This window comes from Xenopus tropicalis, chromosome 4, assembly GCF_000004195.4.
Source record: "Xenopus tropicalis strain Nigerian chromosome 4, UCB_Xtro_10.0, whole genome shotgun sequence".
Lineage (NCBI taxonomy): Eukaryota > Metazoa > Chordata > Amphibia > Anura > Pipidae > Xenopus > Xenopus tropicalis.
Genome location: NC_030680.2, coordinates 116,250,354 through 116,264,431, shown reverse-complemented (window position 1 = coordinate 116,264,431; position 14,078 = coordinate 116,250,354). Strand labels below are relative to the sequence as shown.

The window sequence follows — 14,078 nt, the reverse complement described above, 5'->3', positions numbered from 1 at the left end:
TCTATAGGATACAACATTTGAAAATATTAATTTCCATGTTAGAATGAATAGGTAGCGATGCAGTAAATGTTTAGTAAATAAGACCCACTCAAAACTGTTCATCATTAAGTATTTGAATCTTGTATGCAGGCTTCCATGTAATTTCCTCACTTAATCAGACTTTAAAATTTAGAAGCATATTTAGGGTATATATAAGGGTAAAAAAAAGATTTATCTGGAAAATACTAAACATCCATTATAGCCCTTTGAAATATTTTGGAGAATATTCACTGTATTCATTATTAGTACTGTGCTTCTTTCAAGTCATTTTCCCCATGTCCCACAGTTAAATTAGTTGCCTGCGTTAATTTCTGCGTTAATTTCAACAGGTGACTAATCTCCCAAAAATGCCTTCCCAACAGCAATAAAGTAAATTGCTGTTGGGAAGGGATATGTGTTGCTTTGTTTTCAAAGTCAAGTGAAGTTTCCTGTAGGATTTTGTGAGACTAAAGAAAAGCAACATGTATGCCTTCCCACCAGCAATTCACTGTATTGCTGGTGGGCAGACATTTTGGGGAGATTAGTCGACTGCAGTAGCCAAGATTAACACAGATGATTAATCTTCCCATGGGCCAAGGCCTTAAAAGTTGCAGCTACTCAGTTTCCTAGGATTTGTCATCACTTAGGATTCCCCAGCAATGGGGTCCTTCACTATGGGTGCTCTGGTCTAGCCTGCATTGTTAGCCTTATTTTGATGCTATACAACTCAGCAATAACAAAAGCTAAGGATTCTGTACCCACTACCATTTTACTCATAATTTCCCCCTTCTGTTTTCTGACTAAATGCTCCATTATTCCTTCTAATGATTAAGTTGCTATGTGTGTGTGTGTGTGTGTGTGTGTGTGTGTGTGTGTGTGTGTGTGTGTGTGTGTGTGTGTGTAATTTCTGATGTGCCTTCTAGCCATTGGAAGTACAGATTCATTGTTATTTTGGAAACAAAAAAGTGCTGATTTCCAATTGACAGTAGTTCATGAGACAACCATTGAATGGCATTTTCATTGTAAAAGCTCCTAACCCTATTTAGTGGATTGTGGCATGTAACAGTTAGATTCACTGGGGTAATTAAATAGATTTGATTCCACCCAGGGAAGTAAAAAAAAAAGTTTGCTTTTTTAAATTTTCTTATTTGCAGTACTTTACCCATGTCCGGCTTGTGTTGATCTGGAAGCAAATTACTGAATTTAAACCTCACAAAATGAGTTTGGGCTGTCGGATCAAAGCATGTGTAACACTGCTCTCATTGGGGAGAGATTAATGCTGACTGTGCTGTTTTGTTGTATAAATGTGCAGCTATTTGTATTCCTACATCCTCCAGAGGTTACAGAGCTCCTGTACAAGCACAGTTACACGCCATCAAGCATCTTACACAGAAAAACATTGTTGTTTCTCGCATTGCATCAATAAGAATTGGATATACAGTAGTTATATCTCAAGACAGTTATATCTATTTATTCAGACAAAAAGAAAATCTCTGCACTTACCCATATCAATATATTAATGGACATTAAACCATTTTGTGAATTAAGTTACAAAAATGTCTATCCATTTTAACTAAACAGAGATTTTTGGTATATATAACGGAATATATTTAATTAAGTCAGCTATGTCCCTTTTCTGGCCACTCCTATTTTTACTTTTACTGAAGTAAAAGTTGTAAAATATGTTGAGGGTAAAGTTTGCTTTGAGCAATACGTACACAGACACAGACAATACAGCCAGTATACCAGACCTACCTCCTTTCAGATATACTGATTCAAAGGGAGCTCTCATTTGCAACTGTAAATTGCCTACTCTCTTAGCTTCATCCTTTGCCTCAATTTTCCTCCTACTCTGTACATGTATAGCAATAATAGTAAAATATTTATAGATGAATACAATTCCTTAATGTAAATGTTTAATGTACTCACTAATCAGTTCAGAAATATTGTGTAGGACAAGCAAAATGCTATTCCTTTGTATCTGTGGTAGAAGAGGACAGAAGGCTCTTGTGGTAAGATGTAGCAATAGATTGGCCCAGGAGAAAGTCCAAGTAGCCATACATCAGAACAGGCGTCGGAACAGCAATACAAAATCCAGAAAAGTCGGGCAGGGAAGGAGACATATTGGAAAGAAACTAGGTAGAAGTCAACATTCAAGATCTGGCAGAGATAAGTGCAGTCACAAACACACTAGAAACAAGCACACCCAAAAGACAAACATTATTGAAAAAAATGTCACTGTCATTATTATTATTGTTGTTACTATTATTATATTATTTACAGTTACCACTGTATTGAAAAGATGATCTGCTGACTGCCTGCTTCTACACTGGCATGGGATCGCCTGTTAGTCCAGAGTATATATTGGTGTAGAAATGCTAACGTACGGATTTTCACATGGTAATCCAACCTGTATGTTAGCTAACAAGAGGATCCTGTGCCTATCAGTGAACACACGTAGGAGCTACGGAAGTCAGCAGTGTATATACTCCAACAGAGAAAATATCCCATCTGACCTTAAAGGAAAACCATACCCCCAGAATAAATACTTTACCAACAGGTAGTCAGATATATCATATTAAATGGCCTATTAAAGTATCTTACCAAAATAGAATTTAGATATCTGTAAATATTTCCCTTTCACCTTGAGCCACCATGTTGTTAATATGCTACTTCAGAGATCACCTGACCAGAAATAATGGAGCTTTAACTGTAACAGGAAGAAGTGTGGGAGTAAAAGACAAAACTTTGCCCATTAATTGGCTAATGGAATCATGTGAACTAACATGTATGTGTTTCCTTGGTTTGTTTGTGTGCACCGTGATTCATATCATCCCGGGGGCAGTCCTTAGTGCTTAACTTGCCAATTTTTGCTAAAAAACGTATATTTTTATGAAAAGGCTTTATTTACAGGTCCTTTTCAAAAAATTAGCATATTGTGATAAAGTTCATTATTTTCTGTAATGTACTGATAAACATTAGACTTTCATATATTTTAGATTCATTACACACAACTGAAGTAGTTCAAGCCTTTTCTTGTTTTAATATTGATGATTGTGGCATACAGCTCATGAAAACCCAAAATTCCTATCTCAAAAAATTAGCATATTTCATCCGCCCAATAAAAAAAAAGTGTTTTTAATACAAAAAAAGTCAACCTTCAAATAATTATGTTCAGTTATGCACTCAATACTTGGTCGGGAATCCTTTTGCAGAAATGATTGCTTCAATGTGGCGTGGCATGGAGGCAATCAGCCTGTGGCACTGCTCAGGTGTTATGGAGGCCCAGGATGCTTCAATAGCGGCCTTAAGCTCATCCAGAGTGTTGGGTCTTGTGTCTCTCAACTTTCTCTTCACAATATCCCACAGATTCTCTATGGGGTTCAGGTCAGGAGAGTTGGCAGGCCAATTGAGCACAGTAATACCATGGTCAGTAAACCATTTACCAGTGGTTTTGGCACTGTGAGCAGGTGCCAGGTCGTGCTGAAAAATGAAATCTTCATCTCCATAAAGCTTTTCAGCAGATGGAAGCATGAAGTGCTCCAAAATCTCCTGATAGCTAGCTGCATTGACCCTGCCCTTGATAAAACACAGTGGACCAACACCAGCAGCTGACATGGCACCCCAGACCATCACTGACTGTGGGTACTTGACACTGGACTTCAGGCATTTTGGCATTTCCCTCTCCCCAGTCTTCCTCCAGACTCTGGCACCTTGATTTCCGAATGACATACTTTGGACCACTGAGCAACAGTCCAGTGCTGCTTCTCTGTAGCCCAGGTCAGGCGCTTCTGCCGCTGTTTCTGGTTCAAAAGTGGCTTGACCTGGGGAATGCAGCACCTGTAGCCCATTTCCTGCATGCGCCTGTACACGGTGGCTCTGGATGTTTCTACTCCAGACTCAGTCCACTGCTTCCGCAGGTCCCCCAAGGTCAGGAATCGGTCCTTCTCCACAATCTTCCTCAGGGCCCAGTCACCTCTTCTCGTTGTGCAGCATTTTCTGCCACACTTTTTCCTTCCCACAGACTTCCCACTGAGGTGCCTTGATACAGCACTCTGGGAACAGCCTATTTGTTCAGAAATTTCTTTCTGTGTCTTACCCTCTTGCTTGAGGGTGTCAATGATGGCCTTCTGGACAGCAGTCAGGTCGGCAGTCTTACCCATGATTGCGGTTTTGAGTAATGAACCAGGCTGGGAGTTTTTAAAAGCCTCAGGAATCTTTTGCAGGTTTTTAGAGTTAATTTGTTGATTCAGATGATTAGGTTAATAGCTCATTTAGAGAACCTTTTCATGATATGCTAATTTTTTGAGATAGGAATTTTGGGTTTTCATGAGCTGTATGCCACAATCATCAATATTAAAACAAGAAAAGGCTTGAACTACTTCAGTTGTGTGTAATGAATCTAAAATATATGAAAGTCTAATGTTTATCAGTACATTACAGAAAATAATGAACTTTATCACAATATGCTAATTTTTTGAAAAGGACCTGTATATGAAGAAGGGTTTCACATACGAGCGATAATATGCCATATATTCTTATAGAGACCTACACTGTTCAGGGGTATAGATGAGTTGGAGTTGTGTAGACAAATGATGGTGTAGACAAATGTGCCTCAAGATTTATAGAGAATATATCACAAAGTCCCATTTAAAGCGTTAGGATTATGTATGTATATATAGTTTATAAAGAGAATAAGCAAAGTCTAGTCAACATACATGTCAGGGCAGGCAGAGATCTATAAAACAGAAACAGTTAGGAAACAAATTGAGATTCAAGCAACGGGGGATCTAATAGCAGCAAAGCATTCAGGAACAGTAACAACAAGACCTAAAATCAGGCAAAGGCATTGCTGACAGTTGGGAGTTTAAATATACAGAATAATTGTGGCAGTGCAGATCGTCCTTGCCATAGGTCCCAACTGTTATGCTGTCTTACATATCTGACAGATTTTAACATTGACAAATAAAAGGGCTAGAAAGATAACTCAAACTGTCTTTACCCAGGGAAAAAAATCATTTTGTTTTTTATTATTGTTTTGTTTTGCTACTTTTTTGATTCCGCAATCTGTTCAAATATTTACTGTTCTAGTACACCAGAGCATACAGAATCAAACAAAGTATTGCTGTTTGCCCTGGCTTTAAATATGCGCCATGAATGCATTTATAAAACATCCATGAAAATAAATAAATTGTGAGCTTTTTCAAAGGAAACCCATACCATGTTGAGTTAAACGTGGTTAACTGATATATTAGATTTATGAAATCAGTTATTTTAAAATATACATATACAACTTTTGAGACTACTTACAAAGAACAAGCAAACCTTTTTTTTCTAAATCTCTAAAATGACTCTATGCAGCCCCCCTGTATACAGATTTATTTCCTTTCACTATTACAGGCAATTCAACTACTGCTCGTTTAATGAGTTCTTTATCTAGTGGAAAGCTCCACCCTCTTTTGCTTTCTGAACCCTCCTTCTATCTCCAACTATGATGAACTCAAAAAGATGCCTACTGCACATTCCTAACTGATTTAATTGGAGTAGTGAGCATACCCAGTAGGCACCTCTTTGAGGTCTTCATAGAAGAAGAGAGGAGGAGTGCTCAGAGAGCAAAAGGGGGCAGAGCTTCATGCTAGAAAAGGAAGTCAGTAAAAGAGCTGCAGTTCAGCTGCTTGTAATAGAGAAACAAAGTAAATCTGTATGCAGGGAGAAAAGGTATTTTATTCTGGGGGCTGTTTAGAGCAATTTAAAATAAAAGACTTACTTATCCTATAAAGGCACTCTTCATCAGACATTCAGAAACCTTTTCCCTCATCTAAATGAGATGGCTGGTTACAGTAATTGCACTGTACAAAATAAATGGCCCTGGTTATAATCCAACAGCAAAACAGTGAACACAATTTTCCCTTTTGCTGCCATAGAGACGAAGTGCCCAAGTGCTTGGAGTCCCTCCCATATTTACCACCTCTTGTTAGCTGATCATGAGTTGTCCAATAAACAGGGGTGTTACAACCTTAGCAAAGTAGGTAAAACTCTGCCCCTGTAGAAATGCATAGCAAAATGGTAGATATCATAATAAATTATATTAAACTGAGGTTAGAATCCATTAGGCCAGTGAGAATTGATGTAGATGAGTATAATGCAAGCGGGGCTTAGCCCCTGTATTGAAAGTGTAGCTGCAACGGTTTGGGGGGCGTACCCCTTCGTCAGGCATTGCTGCTTCCGTTGCTGCTACACTTTCAATAAACACACAGGGGCTAAGCCTCACTAGCATTATACTTGTTGTGCCAATCACCTCTTTTCTTGTTCCTGTGCACTGAGTTTACTATTGGATAAGGCACGGGTGAGCTGGTGGAACTTCTATCGAACTCTAACTTTCACCCATTGATAAATAAGCTTTAAAAATTCCACTGGAATGAACATAAAGTGGGTTTTTATATATTAAGTTCACATTTTGATGAATCTGCCCCTAAGAGTTGTCATGCACTTTATATGTCTACAGTTATACCAGTTTCCCAGTATGCCTGACAAAAGCTTGATGCCCTTACATCACTTCTATTTAAATATACCTGACAATAAAAGGAAGATATTTTTCACTATCAGATGCACCTTTCACTCTGTAGAATGCCCCTAAATGCTGTTACACAGAAATGCTGAAGATGTAATTTTCTGTTAGTTTAAAAGATGGATATCTAAAAAAAACACTATAATAAATCTTTTGATTAACAGGAAAAGTATTTTAAAAAATGTACATTTATTGAGGCATCATGATTGTATTTCTTTTCTTTAGGTCTTCAAGTTATTCTGCCGGAATATCTGCAGGAAAACTTTGTGCAGGCAGCCCTGAGTTACATAGCCTGTAATTCTGAAGGAGAGTTTATCTGCAAAGACAATGATTGTTGGTGTCGGTGTGGCCCCAAGTTTCCAGATTGTAACTGCCCTTATATAGACATTCAAGCCATGGAAGAAAACCTGGTTCGTATCAGTGATACCTGGAATATTTATCACAAGGAGTTTGAAGAATCAGGTATGTCATTTGGCCAATAAATGTTTATAGTTTATTCACATTTAACAAAGAACTAGTCAACTTATAGCCCTTAACTGGTGTTGGACTATAATAACCACCCCCTTACAGTTCAAAAGCAGTGTGACTAGAGGACACTGGGTTGGCCATTTCTGAAAGCCTTTAACTTTTACTTTATAAGTGCCTAATAAATATTTTACATATACCTTACTATATCTTTGAAATATTTGCACTAGGAAATTTTGGGTGTTTAAGGTCTTCCGACAAACAATCAACTGTAGTTACTGAAGTTGAAGATTGTTCTTGGTTTAAACATACGGAGGCATGTGGCTTGTGTTTTTCATCTGCAAATTAGACTTTCTCCTCTTCTGTGCTTCTCAGGCCCAGATTTGTGGTGAGGCCACAAAGGCCTGGGCCTAGGGTGGCCTAAATTTAGAGTGCAGCATGCCACCAAGCCACATGTAAATTTTGCTCCCATACGGAGCACAGGGAATGGGACGTGCAGAAAACTTCAGCGTCCCCAGTGCTCCTTATGTGTGTGAAAAAACGCTCATGCGGGCGATCGGGGAGGGGGGTTGGGCAGAGAAGGGGGGCCCGCCTATGGTCGACCAATTGTGAAATCCGGCGCAGGTGCTTCTTGAGTGTGTGGCGAGATGGGTCAGGAGGAGAGGTTTTTCTTTATAATAAGGAGAACTCATTTTTGCATGTAGGAGGTAGGTCAGATTTAAAGCATGTTTGGTTCTAGTTGAACAGGAATTTATACTTTTTTACACTGAAAAATTAATTATGAAAATGGAAGTAAAAATATACAGTAAAGCTGGACATTCTCATTCCAATTATATTATATCTTTTGTACACTTAATGATATGTGTATCAAGGCCTGCCAATCTTGACAGATATCCATGTACTATAGATATTGGTCAGTTCGGGAACTGGGCAGGTTTGAAAATTGAATGCGTTTTGCGTATTTTTTGCATTTTTGCAAATTTTCTTGTTGTTTCACGAATTTTACAGCGAAGCAAAACGGGACAGATTCGCTCATCACTAGTAATACCAATGATCCAATTTATGGCCTTCTTCTGTCTTTGTGGGAATAAAGAACTATCCATAATGCAATTGATGGGGAACAGAGGGTTTTATAGGGGTGGAGTCAACTTTTTAAAGTTTTTTGCGTTTCTAAAAAATGAATTTAAGTGAAGTATATTCCCAATTTCCTGCATATTTACAAAAACCTTGAATCAGAAAAACGTGATCACATTACATGATAAATATCAATCACACTATAATCCCATGCAGCTATTCATTATAAATGAGTCTGCAAGATTTAAAAATTGAATTTAAAACACTAATTGCATATTATTGATGGGAAAACCACAAATTGATCAAGAATAAATATATTCCTGGATTTTAACAAATAATAAAACCCTAAATAAATAAAACCATAGTGTGTTATAAAATGGCTTTCTCTTAAAGAGATTCTGTCATGAATTTTATGATGTATTTTATTATTAAATTACACTGTTTACATAGAAAATAATTCCCTCTACCATTTAAAATTTTATTCTTGAACCAACAAATGTATTTTAGTTGTAATATAGGTGTGTAGGCGCCATCTCAGTGCCTTGTGCCTGAGTCTGAGCTTTCAGAAGGAGCAAGCGCTACACATTAGAACTGCTTTCAGATAACCTATTGTTTCTCCTGCTCCCATGAACAGTAACTGGAGGAGTCCCAAGCCAGACTTGGATTTCTTACTATTGAGTGCTATTCTGATACCTACTGGGGGCTGCTATCTTGCTCCCTTCCCATTGTTCTGCTGATTGGCTGCTCGGGGGGGGGTGATATCACTCCAACTTGCAGCTCAGCAGTAAAGTGTGACTGAAGTTTATCAGAGCACAGGTCACATGGCTGTGGCACCCTGGGAAATGAATAATATGGCTAGCCCCATGTGAAAATTCAAAATTAAATATAAAAAAAATCTGTTTGTGTTTTTGAAAAATGGATTTCAATGCATTGGATTCTGCTGGAGAAGCTCTATTAACTGATGGGTTTTCCCATGACAGTATTCCTTTAACTTTTCAGTTAGTTTTCATTTTATATAGTTTTGAATTATTTGCCTTCTTCTTTTGCCTCTTTCAAACTTTTAAATGGAGGTCACTGACCCCAGCACCAAAACACAGTTGCTCTGCAAGGCTACAATTTTATTGTTGCTTTTTATTACTTTTCCTTCTTGCATGCAACATTTGGCCATAAATCAATACATTTTAGCCAATATTTTTTTTAACTGAATAATTGCATTATTGGCTGCAATCTGAATTTCATCTACTTCAACATGCATGCAGTGCACCAATATACATGTAAATCCTGCCTAAAATTAAGCATTTTTTCCCCTGCATTTATGTTTAAATGCTATCACTGGCTTTTCCCTTTGTAAATTAGCCTTTGAGACAACACACACTGCATTTTTAGTACCTTGTAATAAAACCCTGCTAAGTTGCTATTCAAGGCTATATACAAAGGAGATTAATTTATATCATTAGGGAAAACAAGGGTGAACTCATTTAAACCTTGAAACTCAGCTAGGATCATCTGAATAAGGCCACATTTAAAATGCAGACAGTATAACTAATGGGATTCAGATTGCATGTACATAGCCTGGCCTGTCTGTACTCCAGACTTCTTTTTAACATTTTATAAGAAAATACAGAGAAATCAATCAGAATCCTGTTTTTCACTCTTTCACCCTTCCTACTATTTTTATTTTCCTGCTGTTGATGCTATGCACTTTATTATCTTCTATGCATTTGGCGCATGTCCACTGTGCTGAGTTACAGATTGTCAGGGGTCCATGTCAAACTATATTCTACATGCATACTTAAATACAATTCAGTTATTGAAAATATTTTCTTTTTCTTCTCATATTATTCATGAACCAGTGTCCTTTTAATTTTTCATCAAGTCATTCTGTTTAGAGAAGCATTTCTTGACTCAAACGCTCTTGCCGAAATACTTTTCCATCCTACAAAAACTGCAATTGGGTGTTGGAAGATTAGCTGAAGTTTTAGTTTAGCAACATCTGGAATAGCATGGGTTTGGAGTTTTAGTTTAGCAACATCTGGAACGCCACGGGTTAGCAACTGCAGGTTTGATGTTTTAGGTTAGCAACATCTGGAACGTCACGGGTTAGCAACTGCAGGTTTGATGTTTTAGGTTAGCAACATCTGGAACGTCACGGGTTAGCAACTGCAGGTTTGATGTTTTAGGTTAGCAACATCTGGAACGCAATGGGTTAGCAACTGCTGGTTTGGGGTTTTAGGTTAGCAACATGCATGGCACAGGTTAGCAACTGCTGGTTTGGGGTTTTAGGTTAGCAACATCTGGAATGGCACAGGTTAGCAACTGCTGGTTCGAAGTTCCAAGGCCTACATAACAGCTTTACAGTTTTGAAGTGATCCGATGTTGTAAATTAGTGTAATGTAATGCAAAAGGGCAGATTTTTTAAAAATATTGAACTGGAAATGACTCAATATTTTCCCTAATTCAGGAAAGTTTATTTAACAAATTGATACATTTATCAAAGCTGACACCAGCATCAATTCATCAGAATGCTGTTTTGGAGTTTCAGGTTAGCAACATCTAGAACAGCACGGGTTAGCAACTGCTGGTTTGGAGGTTTAGGCTAGCAACATCTGAAACAGCAAGGGTTAGCAACTGCTAGTTTGGAGTTTAAGGTTAGCAACATCTGAGACGGCATGGGTTAGCAACTGCTGATTTGGAGGTTTAGATTAGCAACATCTGGAACAGCATGGGTTAGCAACTTCTGATTTGGAGTTTTAGGTTAGCAACATCTGGAATGGCACAGGTTAGCAACTGCTGCTTTGAAGTTCCAAGGCCTACATAACAGCTTTACAGTTTTGAGGTGATCTGACGTTGTAAATTATTGTAATGTAATGCAAAAGGGCAGATTTTTTAAATATAGAACTGAAAATGGCTCCATATTTTCCATAATTTAGGAAAGTTTATTTAACAAATTGACACATTTATCAAAGCTGATACCTGCATCAATTCATCAGAATTATTTTCAGCAGGCATAGATTCGCAGCAAATTTCAGCATTTTGGCGAATTGTTTAGCAAAACTTCCGCTAAAATTAGCAGCAAACAAAAGTGCTATGCGTAAAAAGTTGCGGTTGCATTAAATAGCAGCAGTTGGGTAAAAATGGGTGCGGCTGTATTAAAATATGCGTGGTCAAGTCAAAATGGGCTTGGCTTGTGCCAAAATGGGTGTGGTCCCGGCAAAATGGCCGCGGGTGTGTCAAAACAAGTTTCGCTAATTTTTCAGCAAAGGGAAATGGGACAGATTTGCTCATTACTAATTAGATTGTGTTCTACTGCTTAGAGTAGTCCAATGACATTATGCTCTAGAGGCTGATAGTGCTCAGTGCAGCTCAGTAGCAGCACAGGACACTCTCACCTGTATGAATCCTTGCTCCCTGATGCAAATCACGTGCAAGAAGTCAGGATTTCATGAAATAAACGTTTTAATCCAAAAGCCTTGAAACTGAGCGGTACCTATAAATTAGCCCCTCAGTGACAACTAGAATAACAAGAAGACTAATAATGAACAGCAGAAAATTATGAACTTTGTTTTCATTAAATGATTTATTTTTTAGAGAGTTTGAAAAGTTTTGAGCATTGGAAATTATTTGTAATTGTAGACAAAATGCATGAGAGCTATCAGAAGCAGGAAAGTTTCTCTTCATGTTTAATTTAAATGTACCATTTGCTGTAAGAGCAATGCTGCTTTTCTTTCAGAGTCTCTGAAAGGTAATTAGTTTTTCTTCAAATAAATACACCCTGCCTTTTGACAAAAATAGGTTATTTAGAATCTGCACCATTTGTCTGAATACTTCAGAATACTGTAAATTAATTTTGGATGAACACCATGCAGGGTTTTTTGTAGAGTGAGGGGGATTTCAATTGAATTCTTTTATTGATTGGTAGGTACTTGAAGGCATATTTGCTTTATTTTTTCTTTTAAAAAAATTGTTGTTTGGTAATGCAAACTTAAGCATTGGTGCAAACAGATATGTGGCTTAATGTTAAATTAATATGATAAGCATGACACACAGTGCATTCCCACAGACCTCCAGTATACTATTAGCCATATTCTTTCAACAGAACAACCCAAGATGAAGTATTAAATTCCAACTTTTGTGGTTCTTCCCAACTGTAAGGAGAAGGAGTTAATAATCAAGTCACCAGTCCACAGACAAGCCTTCTGTATAAAGAACTTCTCCTTCTCTGAAATACTGACACAGGCTGTAGTTGAGAGAGAGGGGTGTTGTTTATACAGATCTCATTATTTAAACAATCTGCATTACATGGGAGGAGAAGGTGAAGAAGTTTAGGTCAAAACAATTAATTAGTGCCTAAATTGAAAACAAAATGAGGGAATATGGAATTTTGGTGGAGACTTGAAATTCACAAAGGCTTACGTTGCAGAAACTGACTGTATATGGTAAAGCAGTATTCTCCAACCAGTGGCTCGTGAGTAATATATTGCTCGCCATCCCTTTGGATTTTGCTCCCAGTGGCCTCAAAACAGGTGCTTATTTAGGAATTTCTGGTTAGGAGGCAAGGTTTGGTTGCATAACAACCCAGTGTAAAGCCAAACAGAGCCTTCTGTAGGTTTCTAGTCAACATAGGGGCTATCAAATAGCCAATTATTGCTCTCATTGGCACCTCCAGGAATTTTTTCGTGCTTATTATTTCATTCTAATAAAAAGGCAAGCGCAGCACTTATACTGATGGCCAGAGATTAAAGGAATCTCCCTCAAAGTTAGGAGTAATAGAATACTGCTTCCGGGTGACTTCTTGGCCTTCTTATTTTTCTTCTCTTATATCATCTGCTCCAAATGACCAAATTCTCATGATTTTATGCCAGTCTTTCAGTTCACTGACAATTTTGCCACAATAAATGTTAAAGCAAAAAGCCACTAAAATGGAACATTTGTTTAAATCTCATACTATCTTGCACACTTCATCAGTGATTTCATATGTATTCCTTTTATCCATACCATATTAAGAAAAATATTACTCTTCCTAGTATCAAGTTTGTAGTTTAAGGACTGGCTGTGCTTTTATGACACAGTTGACAAATTATCATGATGTAACTTTAATAGAAAACCTTGGAGATTATAAATGATTTCACTAATGCATTGTGCCATTCATTCTACTTTAGTGGGCGCTGGTGATCTGAATCAATCATTTTTGCAAATACAAAATAAAAAGTCATTAGGTACATCAAAAGAAAACATACATGACTTCAAAATTGAGAGGACTATCTGATTTGCGGTCTTAGTTCATTAGCAATGTCCTGCTGAATTGCTTGTTCAGTCTCAGTACATTCTTGGGAATGATAAATCTGCTTGTGTTAGGAAGCATTGACTTTTTATAGAATCACTACTTTTTCCTTACAAAATATAAGTACGGATGAATCTATAGCCATTAAATTTAGTTGTGTCTCTCTTGAAAGGAAGTACTTATGCTTAAAATATCTGATGTTTGTCTAACTCCATAGAGGCAGCTGGTAAGGACAGAGTTATTCTTATGTCTAAGCTCTAATGCATTCTTTAATCTTTGAAGCAGTAGGATTCCGTGTATCACATAAAAAGGCTTCAAGCTGATTTTCCTGATTCTCACATCAGTAAATGTTTTCCTTAATACTCTTTTACACCAGTTTAGATGGTTGTTCTTTTATATGTATAGATGGCTGTTCTTTCCTACCTTTTTAAGTTTTTTAAAAGAAAAGTGACCTGCAAATATATATATATATATGTGTGTGTGTGTGTGTGTGTGTCATGGCATAGTCGTGGTGCAGATTAAACAGGTGGCTGAAACACATATTAACACTGAGCCCTCATCACCAAATTGAGTTTTTCTAAAATAGTTGCCTATATTTTCAAGGTAGGAATATGCACAGCACTTTCTGAAAGTAAAAGCATTTGGGTATAGTCTAACTGCAGTGTATTTAAC

General features: G+C 37.4%; 1 protein-coding gene across 1 annotated transcript in view; it reads left to right on the top strand.

The window, feature by feature from the left end:
• brinp3 (bone morphogenetic protein/retinoic acid inducible neural-specific 3) overlaps positions 1-14,078 on the top strand; it is a 390,081-nt gene that overhangs the window by 327,462 nt on the left and 48,541 nt on the right. The window contains exon 6 of the mRNA XM_018093645.2: positions 6,812-7,048. Within this exon, the coding sequence (XP_017949134.1) occupies positions 6,812-7,048 (237 nt within the window). The remainder of the gene's footprint in view (positions 1-6,811; positions 7,049-14,078) is intronic.